A 17,251-nucleotide genomic window follows, 5' to 3' on the forward strand; every position below is an offset into this window, starting at 1 on the left:
AAGCCAGGAAATCTCTTACTGTTCAGATATAGGAACCCCTAGATGTTTTCCTCCTTAATTCAGTTTGGGTCTGTTAACCAAAATCATCCTCTCAGATATAAGGGGTAATTTTGTTGGCTATCTTCCCCAGCCCAGACCCATCAGTGCCACTCTTTCCACCAGCCTCTCAGCAAGGAGGACAAGAAGAGGAACATAAAAAAGGTATAAAAATGAGAAACAGGCCGGGCACAGTGGCTCATGCCTGTAATCCCAGCACTTTGGGAGGCCAAGACAGGCAGATCACTTGAGGTCAGGAGTTTGAGACCAGCCTGGCCAGCATGGTGAAACCTCATCTCTACTAAAAATGCAAAGAATTAGCTGGGCATGGTGATGCATGCCTGTAATCCCAGCTACTCAGGAGACTGCTTGAACCTGGGAGGTGGATGTTGCAGTGAGCTGAGATTGTGCCACTGCACTCCAATCTGGGTGACACAGTGAGACTCTGTCTCAAAAAAAAAAAAAAAAAAAGAAAAGAAAAGAAAAAGAAAAAGAAAAACATATAAAAAGTTGTCATTAGGCCCACAAAGCCTGGTCATGATTAATCCTCTAAGAGGAAGCCGAGTACTGTAAGAAGACAATTGAAAGCACACTGAGCAAGCAGCCTGGCTGAGTTTCAACTCAGATACATACACATTTGCTATTGAATATTTTTGCTGCCCAGCATTCTCTTCTTCTATTTTCTGCAACCATTTAAAAACGATTTCCAGGGGACCCCGCCCACATCCCCATGGCCGGTCTACGTGTTGAGGTCTTGGCCTCAGCCACACAGTTAAGTGGTGTCCATCACACTCCCCTGGCTGCAGGACTGGTTCAGGGATGGTCACATGGCTCAGCCTGACTCAGTGACAGAAAGCCCCAGGATTTCTGATTGAGTGACGGCAGTGTCTCATTTCTGTGGGACTTGAACCTGGGGAGGTGTGGATCTAGAGCCTCCAGGGGCCTCCATCTCGGGCTGAGGAGGCATCTGCACAGTTGAAAGCAGGGCTGAGAGGTGCAGAAAAATTGGTTTGTGAATCCACCTGTGCCTGAAGCCAACACCACCCTAGACCTTTTATTGAAAAGACAGTTTCTTACTTTACTTATTAAGCCAATTTGAGGGTCTGAACTGTTCGATTACTGCACACTCCTTGATAAAGATTTGATGGGTTGGCATAAAATGCTGTTGAGACCAAACCCTGGTTCTCAAATTCATTTTAGCAGAGGGGTCAAAGTGGGACAGGAATGATAGGATCTGGCAGGAGAAAAAACAAGCACAGAATAACTGGTTTCCAGAGCTACATCTTCCCCGAGGCAAACCAGATAACCCAGATCTCAATCTGGACTCTATCCCGTGCTTCATGAACCTGACCAGAAACTTTTCATCAATGCAGAGACCAGCTGCAAGGTCCCTGGGACTTAAAAACCTCTCTTTCCATTTAAGCACACTCACATGGAGCCCTATTTGGCTCAAGTAAAATCTGACTCATCAATAAATGGTCTTATCTTCCATAAAAGTCTTTTATGAGAACAGGATACTATTTGTGACTTACATTGGAGGGTCAGAACAACCTGATCTTTTTTGGCCAGTTCTAGAGTTCTAGGACAAAAAAGGTTTGTCCATCAGCCTCTCCTAGGAATGAATGTGTAGCATAGCTCCTACCAGTCAAAGGTTTTGATTCTGTGCTTCCCATCGAACTTTCTGTGATGATGGAAATGTCCTATGTGTGTGCTGTCCAGTGCAGTAGACACTAGCCACATGTGACTACTGAGCACCTGAGATATGGCTAAAGTGACTGAGGAGCTAAAATTTTCATTTTTTTCAATTCTAACTAATTTAAATAGCCACACACGGTTAGTAGCTGCCATACTGGGCCGCACAGCTATAGGTAAATCTTAGTATCAATCTGTGAGGACAGCATATTCCCATACTTGCCTGAGCCTGCTGGGAATCTGAGGCCACATGGGCCTGGTGATCAGGCAGACCTGAGTTCAAATCTAGGCTCTGCTACTAACCAGCTGTGTGGCCTTGGGCCAGTCACTCAGCTTCTCTGGGCCTGAATTTTCACATTTGTAAAATGGGACTTAAGTAGTACCCACCTCATACTTTCTAGAGTGATCTACTTAAACCACAAACAAGAATATCCTACAGTGTCATATTACTCTGGGAGTAAAACAAAATTCTGAACAGACTCCAAGGCCTTGGACAACCTGGCCCTGCCTATTTCATCCATCTTAATGTTTTCTTTTCCTCTTCTTACTCTTCATCCTCCTTCATCCTGGCTGTTCTTTTGTTCCTTGGACACAGAAAGCCTGTTTATACCCCAGGGCCTTTGCACTTGATGTTCTGTCTGCTTGGACAGCTCTTTTCTAAGCTCTTGGCATTTAGATCTCAGCGCAAATGCTACCTCCCCTGAGAAGCTTCCATGATGGTTGACCATGAACTAGCCCTTTGAATTCTCTCCATATCCCATTACCCTCTTGGTTTTCCCCATAGTATCTATAATATTTGAAATGAACTTGCTTTTATGTTTGTTTACTTATATACTTTCTATCTCTGCTATTACAGATAAATTTGTGAAAGTGGGGTTCTGGCGCAGTTGGTTCATGACTGTATCCCCAGAGCATGGTATGTGCTCAGTAAATATCTGTGAAGAGAATGAGAAAATCATAGCTTTGATGAAAGGATTATGACTGTAAAGACTATGGCTGCAAAGCAGGATGTTAGTGGGTGTCATGTCCATAAAGGCCCCAAATGTGCTTACAGGGCTTTGCCTGGCCACTTGTGCTCCTATGAACCATCAAGAGAAGAATGTTCTCAAGGTGCTGCTGCCTTTTGCCACCAAAATGAGACACATAGAACCAACCCAAACCCTAAACAAACCTGGATCCCAGCCCACACAACTGGCACACTGAGGCAGGGCTGCTCTACTTAACCCAGGTGCCCCTGAGGGAGAAACCAATGCTTGCTGTTGTAAGTTACTGAGATGTCAGGTTGTTTTGTTATGCAGCATTATCACAGCAATAGCTGCCTATTGCAAGTCTAGCCTCCCAGGGATTAAATAAAGACCCAAGTCCACTAGCCAATACAGTGTGGAGAACTCTCTGCTTTGAACAGCTCTCAGCTCTCAGCAGAGCTTAGTGAATATTGCAGCTGCCATGACCCCCATTACCAGTGCCACCTGACAATTATTGAGGACTTACTATGTGCCAGGTGTGTCACACACCTTTTCATTTTCAATCTTTGAGTAGCATCTATGCAATATGACTCTTAGGATCTCCATATCTGAGACAAGGACACTGAGGCTCAGAGAAGTTGACTTCCCCAAGATCACTCAGAAGGTAAGTGACAGAAAGACATAACAGGAGTCTGTCTGAGGCCAAAGGCAGTGGCCCTTTCTTCCAGGTTAAGTCACCACACTAGGTACTTTAATGGCAATGACTGTCCTCCCACAGGAGACTGGAGACCCTGTGGTGTTTGCTCAACCGAAGGCAGGACTTCTCAACCTCAGCATGACTGACATTTGGGGTCAGATAATTCTTTGTTGCGAGGGCTGTCCTGGAATCGCAGGATGTATAGCAACATCCTTAACTTCTAACCACTAGATGCCAGTAGCCTCTGCCCCAGGTGTGACAACCAAAAATGTCTCCAGACATTGCTAGATGTTCTTAGGGGGGGTTCAACCATCCCACAGAGAACCACTGATCTAGGGCTGCCTGGGTAGGAGGAAGAGCTGACACAAAGGCATCGTCCTGCATGCTTGAGATGGATGCATTCAGACTCACAGCAGCCTTCTGGGGTACGCCTGGGTCTTTTTCCCTATTTTGTAGATGAAAGAACTGAGGCTTAAAGAAGAACTTGTCTGTGGCAGAGTTCAAGTTCTTAAACATGCCATTTAAACTGCACTTTGAATCACAGATGGAGGGAAGCGGGCACTAGAAGAGCCCTTCAAGGAAGGAGCGTCCTCGCTTTACAGCAGGGACCCCAAGTCCACAAAGGGGCCATGGTAGGGCAATGTCGCCCAGCTTGGCTTGGAGCCCGGGACTTCTGGATTCCAGGAATTTCTTTGTTCTCTTTAATTTTCTTTTATCTGAGAACCAAATGGCTCTTGAGGATAAAGACCTTCCAGGGGTTCTTCCAAAGCCTCTCAGTCATGACAAGTACAAATAGAAAACTCTCTTCTGCCCACCCTGCTGCTTAGGGAGGGATGCCACCTGAAAGCAGAAATGCATCCTGTAGATGCCCTAAAATCTTGGGGCTGTTGCCAAAGGACTTCACACTCTCAGGGACTCAGAGCCTGCAAAATCAATAGTTAGGTTCAGCACAGAGAAAGTTTAGTGCTGACGGGAGCCCGAGCTCGGGGCAACTATCAGGCTGTCGGCTGAGCAAGGTTGCTCTCCATGTGCCAGAGCTAATGCAGGCACCTTTGGTCACTGTGGAAAAGCCAGGCCTGCTCGTTGCCCAAATGCATTATTTTTAGCTCTGCACTGGGATCCATTAGCTGGAATCGTGCCCTGGAGGTCAAACGGGCTGCACTGGAAATTCAATAGATGAACTTTCTCTAATGATGCTTTAAATCTCAGCATCCCCACCCTGTCCTGGGCGGTGCCTAGCAACCCATGGCTGCAGGAGTCTTGGAGAAGGCACACGCAGGGCTGAGGACCAGGGTGGGGGCACCCAGGGAGCACAGGGTGGGGTATCGTGTGTCAGTGTCATTAGGGTGAGGGGATATACATAGGGTGCTTTCCAAATAGGAGGTACAGCCAGATCCAGGCATTAATAACCATTATTCTCCTTGCTAACTGACTCCAGTGTCACCTCCTTGAGGACCACCCCATCCTCAGTAGCCCCCACCCACGCCCCTCTCCAGCACAGTGTCCTATTCATGGCGCCCATCATCTCCGCAAGATTCTCATGCATTTTCTTATTATCTGCTTCTCTCCATCACTAGCATGCTGCTTCCTTGAGGGCAGGGACCGCTTTTGTTCTACTGATTGCTGTGTCCCCGATACCAGAATGGTACCTGGAAAATGGCCAGCACATCTGTGTTTAATAGCTTGTCATGTGACCTGTGTAAAACACGGGCTGGATATTGCTAAATCTGTGACACCACACTAAGAAAACCACTGCCAGGTAATCTGTGCCACGTCATCAACTGCAAGCAAGACACACCTTTATGTCAAAGATGTTTTAAAGCTTGGATCCCATAGATGAGATCCTCTATGCTGGACACTTGGGCATTGCAAGTGCTTGTCTGTATTGCATGTTTTTCTTCCTATTATTGTTCCTGGGGTTATTGTTGGGCAAGTCATGGCCCTTGGCCCTTCTCCAGGTGCTGCTCCTTCACCTCTTGAATGTGAATCAACCAAGAGGCCAACATCCAGGGTTCTCTCCCATTCAGATGTTATGACTCTTATTAAACTGCACATCGCAGACCAGACTCCTCACCCCTTATCATTCTTTCACACTGCACACTGGCCTGGCTTCATTTCCCAAGTGCTCCAAGGCAGGGATATTCATGATACATTGCAAGGTGAGAGAAGGAACAGGCAGAAATGCATAAGGATATGGCTCTATTTCTGTAAGACAAACCAGGACTGAAAAGCCCTTATACGTGTGTGTTGCATTGTATAGACACATGTGTGGGCGTGTGTATGTGTGTGTATAGATTTGCCAATAAGACAGTTTGTGGTTAACAAAAACAGTATGTAAGATATCTTATTCTTAAAATATTATCTCTCTATGTGGGTATATGTGTGTAAGAAATGATTACCAAAATGTTTACAATGATTTTCTAAGGGTGATGGGAGTAAAGGTAGTTCTTTCTTTCTTAGAGTTTTCTGGAGCAATTATTATTGTAGACAAATTATATACATTACTTACATAATCAAAAAAATACCCACCAAATTATTTCAGGGTGATTAAAAAGCCTACAAAAATAAATGAAACAAAATATGTGTGTATATCATCACTTATATAGTTATCCTTGCTGGGAATGCAAATTTGAATCTAAATGAAGAAATATCAGGAAATCTCAAATGAGGAATATTTTATTTAAAAAGTAAAAATAAGGACTGTATTTCTCAAGAGTATTCTGTGTCTTAAAAGACAGGGCAATGCTAAGGACCTGCTTCAGCTTAAAGGAGACTAGAGTACGTGACAATTCAATGTGCATGTGAGCCTAGATTGGATCTTGTACCGCAGAAAAATACGCTCCACAAGACATGGTTGGCCAACTGAAAAAACTGGAAAACAGAATATGGATTAGATAATGTATTGTATCAACATTAAATCAACTGAAGTTGATGACTGTGGGTATGTAAAAGAATATTCTTATTCTTAGGAAATATACACTGAAGTAGTTAGAGTTAAAAGGCCTTGATATATGTAACTTACTCTGAAGCGGTTCAGCAACAAATCTCTCTCTCTCTCTCTCTCTCTCTCTATCTATCTATATATCTCTCTATCTATCTCTCTATCTATCTCTCTATCTATCTCTCTCTCTATCTATCTATCTATCTCTCTATCTCTCTATCTCTCTATCTATCTCTCTATCTCTCTATCTATCTCTCTATCTATCTCTCTCTCTATCTATCTCTCTATCTATCTATCTATCTATCTATCTATCTATCTCTCTATCTATCTATCTCTCTATCTATCTATCTATCTCTCTATCTCTCTATCTATCTCTCTATCTATCTCTCTATCTATTTCTCTATCTATCTCTATCTATCTCTCTATCTCTCTATCTATCTCTCTATCTATCTCTCTATCTCTCTCTCTATCTATCTATCTCTCTATCTCTCTATCTATCTATCTATCTCTCTATCTATCTATCTCTCTATCTCTCTATCTATCTCTCTATCTATCTCTCTATCTATCTATCTCTCTATCTATCTCTCTCTCTCTATCTATCTCTCTATCTCTCTATCTATCTATCTCTCTCTCTCTCTATCTATCTCTCTATCTCTCTCTCTATCTATCTATCTATCTCTCTATTTATCTATCTATCTCTCTATCTATCTCTCTATTTATCTATCTATCTATCATCTATCTATCTATCTATTTATCTATCTATCTATCATCTATCTATCTCTCTATCTATCTATCATCTATCTATCTATCTATTTATCTATCTATCTATCTATCTATCTATCTATCTATCTATCTATCATCTATCTAGCTAGCTATCTCTCTATCTCTCTATCTATCTTTCTATCTATCTATCTATCTCTCTATTTATCTATCTATCTATCTATCATCTATCTATCTATCTATTTATCTATCTATCATCTATCTATCTATCTCTCTCTCTATCTATCTATCTATCTATCTATCATCTATCTATCTATCTATCTTCTATCTATCTATCATCTATCTATCTTCTATCTATCTAAATCTACCATCTAATCTATCACTTATCTATCTAACCTATCACCTATTTATAAATCATCTATTAATTATCTATCTTATCTATCTATCTCCCTTCCTCCATCTGTCCACCCACCCATCTATTCACCTATCCACCCATCCATCCATCTATCCATCTACCTGCCTACCTGTCTATCTGTCTATCGAGAGGATGGGAAGAGAGAAAGAGAGAGAGAGACTGAAACTATGAAAAAGCAAATGGGTAAATATTGATAACAGTAGAACCTCAGTAAAGGGTATAAAGTATAATTTGTCCAGTCATTGCAACCTTTGAGATAAGTTTGAAATTCCAAATAAAAGTAAAACGTTAAGCAAAATTTGAATGTACAGAGACTATATAGCCTAATGGCCACGGGCTTTTTGGCCCTCTAGCTAGAATCCCTTCTCTGCCATGTGCAAGTAGTGTGACCTCAGGCAGGTGGCCTCCATTTTCTGAGCCTCAGTTTCTTCTACTATAAGACAGAATTAATAATAACGATAATGCAGATGTTGTGAGTAGTAAATGAGTTGGTATGCAAAATAAAGTCTCCCATGTTTACCTCTTCTGTTTGGCTGTGAGTCCTGAGAGGTTCACTTTCTTCATCTGTTTCTTCCTTACCAAAATCACAGAACCTTAAATGTGGTAGTTGGTTAATAAATGTTGGCTGAATGAATTGAGGAGGAAAAGAGGAAGAAAGAAAAGAAAGAAGGAAAGAATGAAGGAAAGAAAAAGGGAAAGCTTGAAAGTAAAATCGTAAAACCCAAGTCCTCCTGAACCTCGGCCTCCACATTTGCACACTGGAGTCCCACCTACACACACTCGAGTGCTTACACGGGCCAAGCAGATCATGGAAGTGGACCAAATATAAGGCAACTGTGACAAATCAGAAGATGCTGGTGGGAGCTAAGCTATGAGGATGCAAATGCATTAGAATGATACAGTGGACTTTGGGGGTTTGGGGGGAATTTTGGGGGTGGGGGGCGGGAGGCAACGGATGAAAGACTACAAACAAGATGCAGTGTACACTGCTCAGGGTACGGGTGCACCAACAATCTCACAAATCACCACTAAAGAACTTACTCATGTAACCAATTATCACCTGTACCCCAATAACTTATGGAAAAATAAAACAATAAATAAAGGGCACCCACAGTGCTGCCAGGTGAGCACACTGTAGCTCTGCCAGATCTGCTGGATTTTCCCAATAAGCTGGAGGGGAAACCCTCAGATATGACTTGTGAGAATGCAAAATGGTATAGCCACTTTGGAAAAATTTTGGCAGTTTCTCAAACATTAAATGTAAGGTAACCATATGACCAAGCCATTCTACTCCTCTGTATCAACTCAAGACGAATGGAAATGTATGTCCACACAAAGGCATGGATGTGAATATTCATTGCAGCATGATTCATAAATGGAGGAAACATTTAAAAAGTGGAAACAACTGGGTGAATGGGTGAACACAATCTGGTATATCCATACAGTGGAATATTATTCCGCAATAAAAGAAATAAACCACTGCCCCATGCTACCATGTAGATGAGTTTCAAAAACATAACGCTAAGTGGAAAAAGTGGACACCAAAGATCGTGTATTGTATGACGCCATTCACGAGAAATGCCCACAGCAGGCAAATCTATAGAGACAGAAACCAGCTTAGTGACTGCCAGGAGCTGGGGATGGGAATGGGGATTAACTGTGACAAAAATGTTCTAAAATCAGATCATGGTGATGGTTGCCAAACTTAGCACAATTTACTAAAAATCACTGAATTGTACATTTGCAATGAGTTGCATCCAATTCTTATATTTTTAAGCAACACTGTGCATATCACACAAAATATACTTGTAAGCCTCCAGTCTTAATCCCTGATCTACCTAATCAGAGGATTACATGAGATGACCAGAGTTGACTCTGAGTTATTAAGCCCTTACTATATGCTGGCTACTAGGTCATGTTCTCTCCTGCATTTATAAAACTGATTAATCCTCATGCTGACCTTCTGAATTAGGAAACTATGCTTATCCTCATTTTACTAAGAAGGAGACTGAGTACTGGAGGGAACGCTATATGATTCACCCAAGGCTGCATAGCTTGAATGTGGCAAAGTCATGAGGCATTCTTTGGGAGGCATTCTCCATGATACACTTGCATTTCAGCACATTGTACAAACAGAGCCTAGACTGTTTTTGTTCTGAAAGGTCTTTCAAAGGTGTTTTATATAGTGAACAGTCTTGGAAGACCGACAGTGCCTTCTTCCGGAGCAAAGGGCAGACATGCTTGAGGTCCAGTATGATAAAGGCATTGTCTCTTTGGGGAGGTCAAGCAGGCTTCCTGCCTGTCTTGTCAGGTTGGCCTGCTTTAACAGAATACCGTTAAGTCAGGTGGCTTAAATGACACACATTTATTTCTTACAGTTCCGAAGACTGGGAAGTCTGAGATCAGGATGCCAGAATGGTTGGGTTTTGCTGAGAGCCCTTTTGGTTTGCAGACTACTGTCTTCTTGCTATATCACCACATAGTAGAGAGACAGCAAGCTCTGGTCTCTTTTCCTCTTCTTATAAGAGTACTACTGCCATCATGGGGCTCCACCCTCATCGAAGCCTAATTACCTCCTAAAGGCCCTACCTCTAATACCATTGCATTGGGTGTTAAGGGCTTCCACATATGAATTCAGTGTGGGACACAAACATACAGCCCATTATACCACCCATGATAAAAGATACATGTTCTCGAAGGCCAGGATTCCTCCTCTGAAATCTGATCCACTACACGTGTAAGTGTCACTGGCCCCTCTGCATAACCCGGTGGGAACTGAAGCCCAGGCAACTGGTGCAGAAAGATGCTGATACAGTGGCTGTCCTTTGTCTCTGACCCCGGGTCTTGTGTCTTCTGCCAGCATCCACAAAACTGTGACAGTTTGATGCACTAGGGTGCCATCTCAGAGCCTTCAGAATTCTCGACAGAACTCTGAACTGCCTAAATCCAAAACCTCATGGGCCTACTGCAGACGAGGCACTGATTAAATGTCAATTCCCTCCCCTCTTCTCTCCATGGCATTCTGAGCTGTACCCAACTAGCACTGCAAGCATCATTGATCTCTCCAGACCCAAGGCCACAAGCCAAGCCTGGTCCTACGGACCATGCTCACGTACACTGAGCCTGCCTGCTCCTATGTCCTCACCCTGCTGACTCAAGATTTCACATTGCTTTGTCAACAGCCAGGGGTATCAACTCTGGATTCATTTCAGGAGGCAATTTTCTGTTTGAACACATTATTTCCCTAAAGATACTGATTATAATTCCTGGAGATATTAGTAATGGACTCCATGTCAAAATTGTTTTAAGAGTAGCTAAGGATTGCTGCGTATACAGCTGCGATACATTTTAGGTTGTTTCCCTCTTGGTTTTTGTAAGCTGCAAGATAGGTTATTTACCTCTAGAAAAGTTATCAGTGCTGGAGGTGTCCTGTCAACACATTATATTCATCAAGGGTTCTGGCTTTTAGGGGACTTGCAAATCAGTGACAAAGGTCAATGACCAACAAGGACCTGTGCTGTCCACTGTGGGAGCCACAAGCCACACATGGCTATGAAGCACTGGAAATGGGGCTAGTTTTCGATTCAGTGTGCTGTTAGTATAAAACACACACTAGATTTCAAAGACTTAGTGTTAAAAAAAAAAAGTAAAATATTTCATTATTAATGTTCATATTGATTACATGGAGAAATGGTAATGTTTTAATATAATGGGTTAGACACAATGCATTACTACAATTAAATTCAACTTTTCTTAAAACTTTTTTTGAACATGGCTATTAGAAAATTAAACATTTCATATGTGGCTCAGGCTGGGCATGGTGGCTCATGCCTGTAATCCCAGCACTTTGGGAGGCCGAGGTGGGTGGATCACGAGGTCAGGAGATCAAGTTCAAGGTGAAACCACGTCTCTACTAAAAATTCAAAAAATTAGCCAGGCGTGGTGGCAAGTACCTGTAGTCCTAGCTACTTGGGAGGCTGAGGCAGGAGAATGGCGTGAACTCGGAAGCTGGAGCTCGCAGTGAGCTGAGATCACACCACTGCACTCCAGCCTGGGTGACAGTGAGGCTTTGTCTGAAAAAAAAAAAAAATATGTGGCTCATATTGTGTTTTCATTGGACAGTGTGGTTTAGAACTTCATCCCCCTTTTCCTCTTCCTCCCATTGGTCTTGGGGTCTTTCTGTTAAAGCACTGTGGATTCAAGGCCACCACCAGCCCATACTTTTGGGTAAATTAGGGAAAAAGCCCTTCCTTGAGATAGTACCTCCAACAGCCAGAAGAATCGTCATAATATACAGACGTTGCTGGAATGCTTACTGCCACCTACTGGGACTGCTACCATGGTTGAGTGTGTGCATCACTGTGTGATGGTGGCGTTGAGCGCAGTGGACAGTCTAGTACGGTGGTCTGTTGCTTGTTCTGAGAGTGGGGTTTGGGGAGAAATATTTTTCCATGTCATTTTTCCACCTCAACAGTTTGTAAACTTCTCTTCTAGTCAGACATGGAATTTTAAACACCAGAGAAAAGGCTGATTGCTATCTGTCAGACTCGATTTGAGGGAAACAAAAATCACTACCTGCATGCTTTTTTTGATATTTGTTTTTTCCTGGATGTGTTTCCAGGGATTACAGAAAAATACAGAGAGAGACGAAATGCTTCATTTCTGGCTTGGTAAGGCCCTCCACATTGCCTTCTTCTTTACGCAAGCATTGTGGTGTAGCATCATGACTGATGACGGGAAACACCAAGAATTGCAGTTCTTTCCTCCGAAAAACTTAAGACTGTAGAGCACACATTACTTTAGGCAAACCTTGTCTGGAAAGAGCAAAAATGCTGGATATTTTAGACTTTCTAAGCCATATGGTTTCTGTCAACTACTCAATTCTCCTGTGGTAGCCCCCAAAGCAGCTATAGGCAAAATGGAGTGAATTTGAGTGGCTGTGTCCCAATAAAACTTTATCTACGAAATAGGCAGTGACTAGGTTTGGCCCATGGCTCACGGTTTGCCAACCCCTACTCTAGAAGAGTCCTTTTAAACAGTTACCCCATGGGCCAACCCACAACACACATGTATTTTGTTTTTTTTTTTTTTTTGTCCATTAAAAAAATTATAATTTGTTGCTAACTTTGAAAAACAAGGTGGTGGTTGTTGTTTTTACCAGAAATCTAGATTTTCCATTCTTTTGAAGATATAAAATACTGAAATCCCGCTACCTCATGACCACAACTGGTTATAACAATTTCCTTGCTGGGAAAGACAAAGAGCAGCATCTTGGCCGCCCTTCTAGAACAGGCAGATCCAATTTACCACTTCACTTACTGAAGTCACCTGTTCAGCTACAGTAGGCACTCAGGGTTTGACCCATAGTGCAAAGCACCACTGATGGTTCACCAAGGGATGAGTGGGAAAAGAGAATGTGGTACATAAACACAATGGAAGACTGTTCAACCTTAAAAAATAAAGAAATTCTATTACTTGTTAGAACATGAATGAACCTACAGGACATCCTGTTAAGTGAAGTAGGCCAGGCACAGAAAGACAAATACTGCATGATCTCATGTACATGTGGAATCTAGTGAAGCTGAACTGATAGGAGCTGAGATAGAATGGCACTTACCAGGGGCTGGGTAAGGGGACAGTTGTGCAGATATTGGCCAAAAGATACACAATATCAGTTGGACAGGAGAAGGAATATGTTCAAGAGTTTTTTTGGTACAATATGTTGAATTTAGTTACTAATGAATATTCTTTTTTTTTTTTTTTTTTTTTGAGACGGAGTCTCACTCTGTCGCCCAGGCTGGAGTGTAGTGGCCGGATCTCAGCTCACTGCAACCTCTGCCTCCTGGGTTCAAGTGATTCTCCTGCCTCAGCCTCCCAAGTAGCTGGGACTACAGGCACCCGCCACCTCGCCCGGCTAGTTTTTTGTATTTTTTAGTAGAGATGGGGTTTCACTGTGTTCACCAGGATGGTCTTGATCTCCTGACCTCGTGATCTGCCCGTCTTGGCCTCCCAAAGTGCTGGGATTACAGGCTTGAGCCACCACGCCTGGCCTTTTTTTTTTTTTTTTTTTTTTGAGATAGAGTCTCGCTCTGTCACCCAGGCTGGAGTGCAGTGGCACGATCTCGGCTCACTGCAACCTCTGTCTCCTGGGTTCAAGTGATTCTCCTGCCTCAGCCTCCCAAGTAGCTGGGACTACAGCTGCACACAACCATGCACAACTAATTTTTGTATTTTTAGTAGAGATGAAGTTTCACCATGTTGGCCAAGCTGGTCTAGAACTCCTGACCTCAGGTGATCCACCCACCTCAGCCTCCTAAAGTGTAGTAATATATTCTTGAAAATTGCTAAGAGAGTAGATTAAGTTCTCATCACACAGAAAAAGATAAGTATGTGAGGTTATGCATATGTTAATTATTAGGTTCGTGCAAAAGTAATTGTGGATTCTGCCATTTAAAAGTAATGGCAAGAACCACAATTACTTTTGCACTGGCCTAATAGCTCAATTTAGCCATTCCATAATGTATATGTATTTTAAAATAATATGTTGTACATTATATAAAATATATGCACACACACAATTTTTAATTGTCAAATAAAGGAAGAAAGACAGGAATTAACCAAAAACCCTAACTAGGTTGCCACGATGCGAAAACAAACAGATGGCAATGGAAACGAGTGGATCAGCTGGAAGTGTGTTGCACATAAGCCTCTGTATAGTTGACCCTCATATATTTCAGTGTAAATGTCCCTAGCAAATGGGATGTCCAAGTGAAGTTTCCACCAGTTCCATCCAGCTGGCTGTGGAATGACTTACTTTGATAACATCCTCGTCTGCGGACTTGCATTCCACCGACTCTGAGATGTCCATCACGGCACTGTTCTCCTCCACAGAGACCACCTTGATAGGCATGGCAACTGTCTTTCCTGTGAGTATGGCAGTGTTCAGAACATCAGTGTCCTGCCAAAAAGAACCAAACACACTGGGTCAAGGGAGATGTTCCATTCTGTTGGGACCTGGACGATTCTAGGGGGCTCCTCCCGGGGTAAACACCAGGCTGTCCTTGTTTGGACAAGACACGCTGTACCATTATACCCTGTACCAGGACTTGGAATAAAGGGCTATTCTTTGGAACAATCGACCAAGAATGTTCAACAGTTTACTTTTAGTTTATTTATGATCATCTTCCTAGTTTTCAACAACAATCAAAAAGTAGTTATTCTTTTTCTTCATTGCGGAGACCAAGTAGAAGTAATACATCAGTTAGGTTTTGGCGGTAAGCAACAGAAACTAACTCTGGGTACTTTGAGCAAGCATAGTAGGTTGAATAATGTTTTCCTCTCACTCCCTGCAAAAGATATCCATGCTCTAGTCTCCAGGATCTGTAAATATGTTACCTTAGATGGTAAAAGGGATATTGCAATTGTGATTGAATTAGGATCTTAAAATGGAAGGATAATCCTGGATTATCTAGGTGGATCCAGTCATCCTAAAGTCCCTATAAGAGGGAGTCATGAAGGTCAGAGGAAGAGGAGGAGATGTGGTAGTGGAGGCCGAGGTCAGGGTGATATGGCCATGAGCCAAGAGATATGAACAGTCTCTAGAAGGAACAGATTTTTCCTCAGAGCTTCCAGAAGGAGTGCAGCCCTGCCAACATCTTAACTTTAGCCCCTTAAGATTCGCTTCAGACTTCTGTCCTCCAGAAGTGCAGGATAATACATTTGTGTTCATTTGTCATCGCAGCATCAAGAAACTAACACAGATCCTTATGGGCTGGATCCTGGATTGCTCCCAGCAACAAAGGAAGAGCTGAAGAAGGCTTTGCAAAGTCCAGATCACCTTCCAGGATATGAAAAGCAGGATATAGTGGCAGTGTCTCCCAAATAAGGTGGAATGAATGTCTTCAACTATTGCTTTCTTTTTCTTTTTTTTTTTACTTTATATATAAGGGAAATTTATTGGCTCACATAACTGAAATGCCTATAGCATGGGATATGATTGTGTCCAGAGGGCCAAACGATATCTCATATGCTGTCAGTTTTCTTGACATCTTTTTTCCCCCTTCCTCTCTCCTTCGCCCATCTTCAACCATTTCTATTTTTTTTTTTTGAGATGGGGTCTCACTATGTTGCCCAGGCTGGTCTTGAACTCCTGGCCTCAAGCGATCCTCCCATCTTGGCCTGCCAAAGTGCTGGGAACATAGGCAAGTGTCACCATGCCCATATAATTTTAATTTTTTACTTTCTTGTAGAGACAGGATCTTGCCATGTTGTCCAGGTTGGTCTTGAATTCCTAGCTTCAAGCGATCTTCCTGCCTCAGTCTCCCAAAGTGCTGGGATTACAGGCATGGGCTGCCATGCTTGGCACCTTCATTTTTTGAAAAATGAAGGCGAAAGCAAAGCGAACTGCCTTCCTCTGTTGCTCCATGGGAGCCCATTCCATCACAGCCAATGGGGACTTTGATTTATCCTGCTCTGATGACCTCATGCAAAACTATCAGCATCACACCTCTCATGGATGTTGTGATTTGCAAGATGATGATGAAAATACCTTCTATTTGATTTTGTAGGATACTACCTGATTGCCTTTTTAGAATTCTTTTCTTTATGACAGATGAAAATGAAAAAGGGCCTTTGGCTTTGGGACATCTAATGATGCCAGTTTCTCCCAAAGTCCCTCTCCAGAAACACTGCTCTGGTGTGAAGCAGGAGATGGAAAAAGATTTTCTCCCTTCTTTCTCCAGGGAAGCAATTGACACAAAATGACCTTTTGCATTAAACAAGAGCACAGCTGAAAAAGTTACAGCCTTTCTCTGATGCTTTTGCATCAGCCAGCAGTTACATCACCCTCGACTGTGTCTTCTCCTGGGTCCATGGGATTCCTGGAGCTGGGCTGCAATCCGGGCAGCTTGCACAACATCTATTATGGAGGCTAAGAATACTTTAGAAATTCCCCAGGTCTATTTTCAGGTTCATTACAGGTAATGTGCTCAGAGTTCAATCTTTACATTTTCTCTCTCAGAATGGTCTTTGGCTAATGGCTTTATTAAAGCAGTACATACCCTCATGGATTGTGATTAGTTTTCTAACGGTTGTTGCAATTATACACACACACACACACACACGCGCAACACTCTACCTAACACTCCCTATCCCTAAATTGCACTCCACCAAAATTAAGATGGGTTGGATATATATGTGTGTGTGTGTGTGTGTGTATATATATATATATAGTGTATTTATTTATTTATTTTTGAGACGGAGTCTCACTCTGTCGCCCAGGCTGGAGTGCAGTGGCGTGATCTCAGCTCACTGCTAACTCTGCCTCCCAGGTTCACACCATTCTCCTGCCTCAGCCTCCCGAGTAGCTGGGACTACAGGCGCCCACCCTCATGCCCAGTTAATTTTTTGTATTTTTAGTAGAGACGGGGTTTCACCGTGTTAGCCAGGATGGTCTCGATCTCCTGACCTTGTGATCCACCTGCCTCGGACATACATATTTTTCACTGACCAATATCAATTTCAGGAGCAGAGAATTAATAGTCATAGAAATAACAAATGATAAAAGGAAACTTTGGCTTCCAGAATAAACTGGCTGTGACATGGAGGAAGTTCCCTGTATTTAAAATCACTCTTCTGACTGGTAGTTTGGTGTCTATGACTTGGTGGGCCCTGGAGTCTGGACTCCTGGATTCCACTCCTTGCTTTCCCATTGACTTCCTGTGCAATCCTGATCACATACCATATCTCTTGAAATCTTTGTCTCTTCATTTTGCAAATTAGCGGGG

The 17,251-nt window shown here is 42.7% G+C and overlaps 1 protein-coding gene across 1 annotated transcript in view; it reads right to left on the minus strand.

The window, feature by feature from the left end:
• Window positions 1–17,251, minus strand: part of TMEM132C (transmembrane protein 132C) — a 57,529-nt gene that overhangs the window by 25,922 nt on the left and 14,356 nt on the right. Inside the window, exon 2 of the mRNA XM_030939709.1 lies at window positions 14,281–14,424. Within this exon, the coding sequence (XP_030795569.1) occupies window positions 14,281–14,424 (144 nt within the window). The remainder of the gene's footprint in view (window positions 1–14,280; window positions 14,425–17,251) is intronic.

This window comes from Rhinopithecus roxellana, chromosome 10 (assembly GCF_007565055.1).
Source record: "Rhinopithecus roxellana isolate Shanxi Qingling chromosome 10, ASM756505v1, whole genome shotgun sequence".
NCBI classification, from domain to species: domain Eukaryota; kingdom Metazoa; phylum Chordata; class Mammalia; order Primates; family Cercopithecidae; genus Rhinopithecus; species Rhinopithecus roxellana.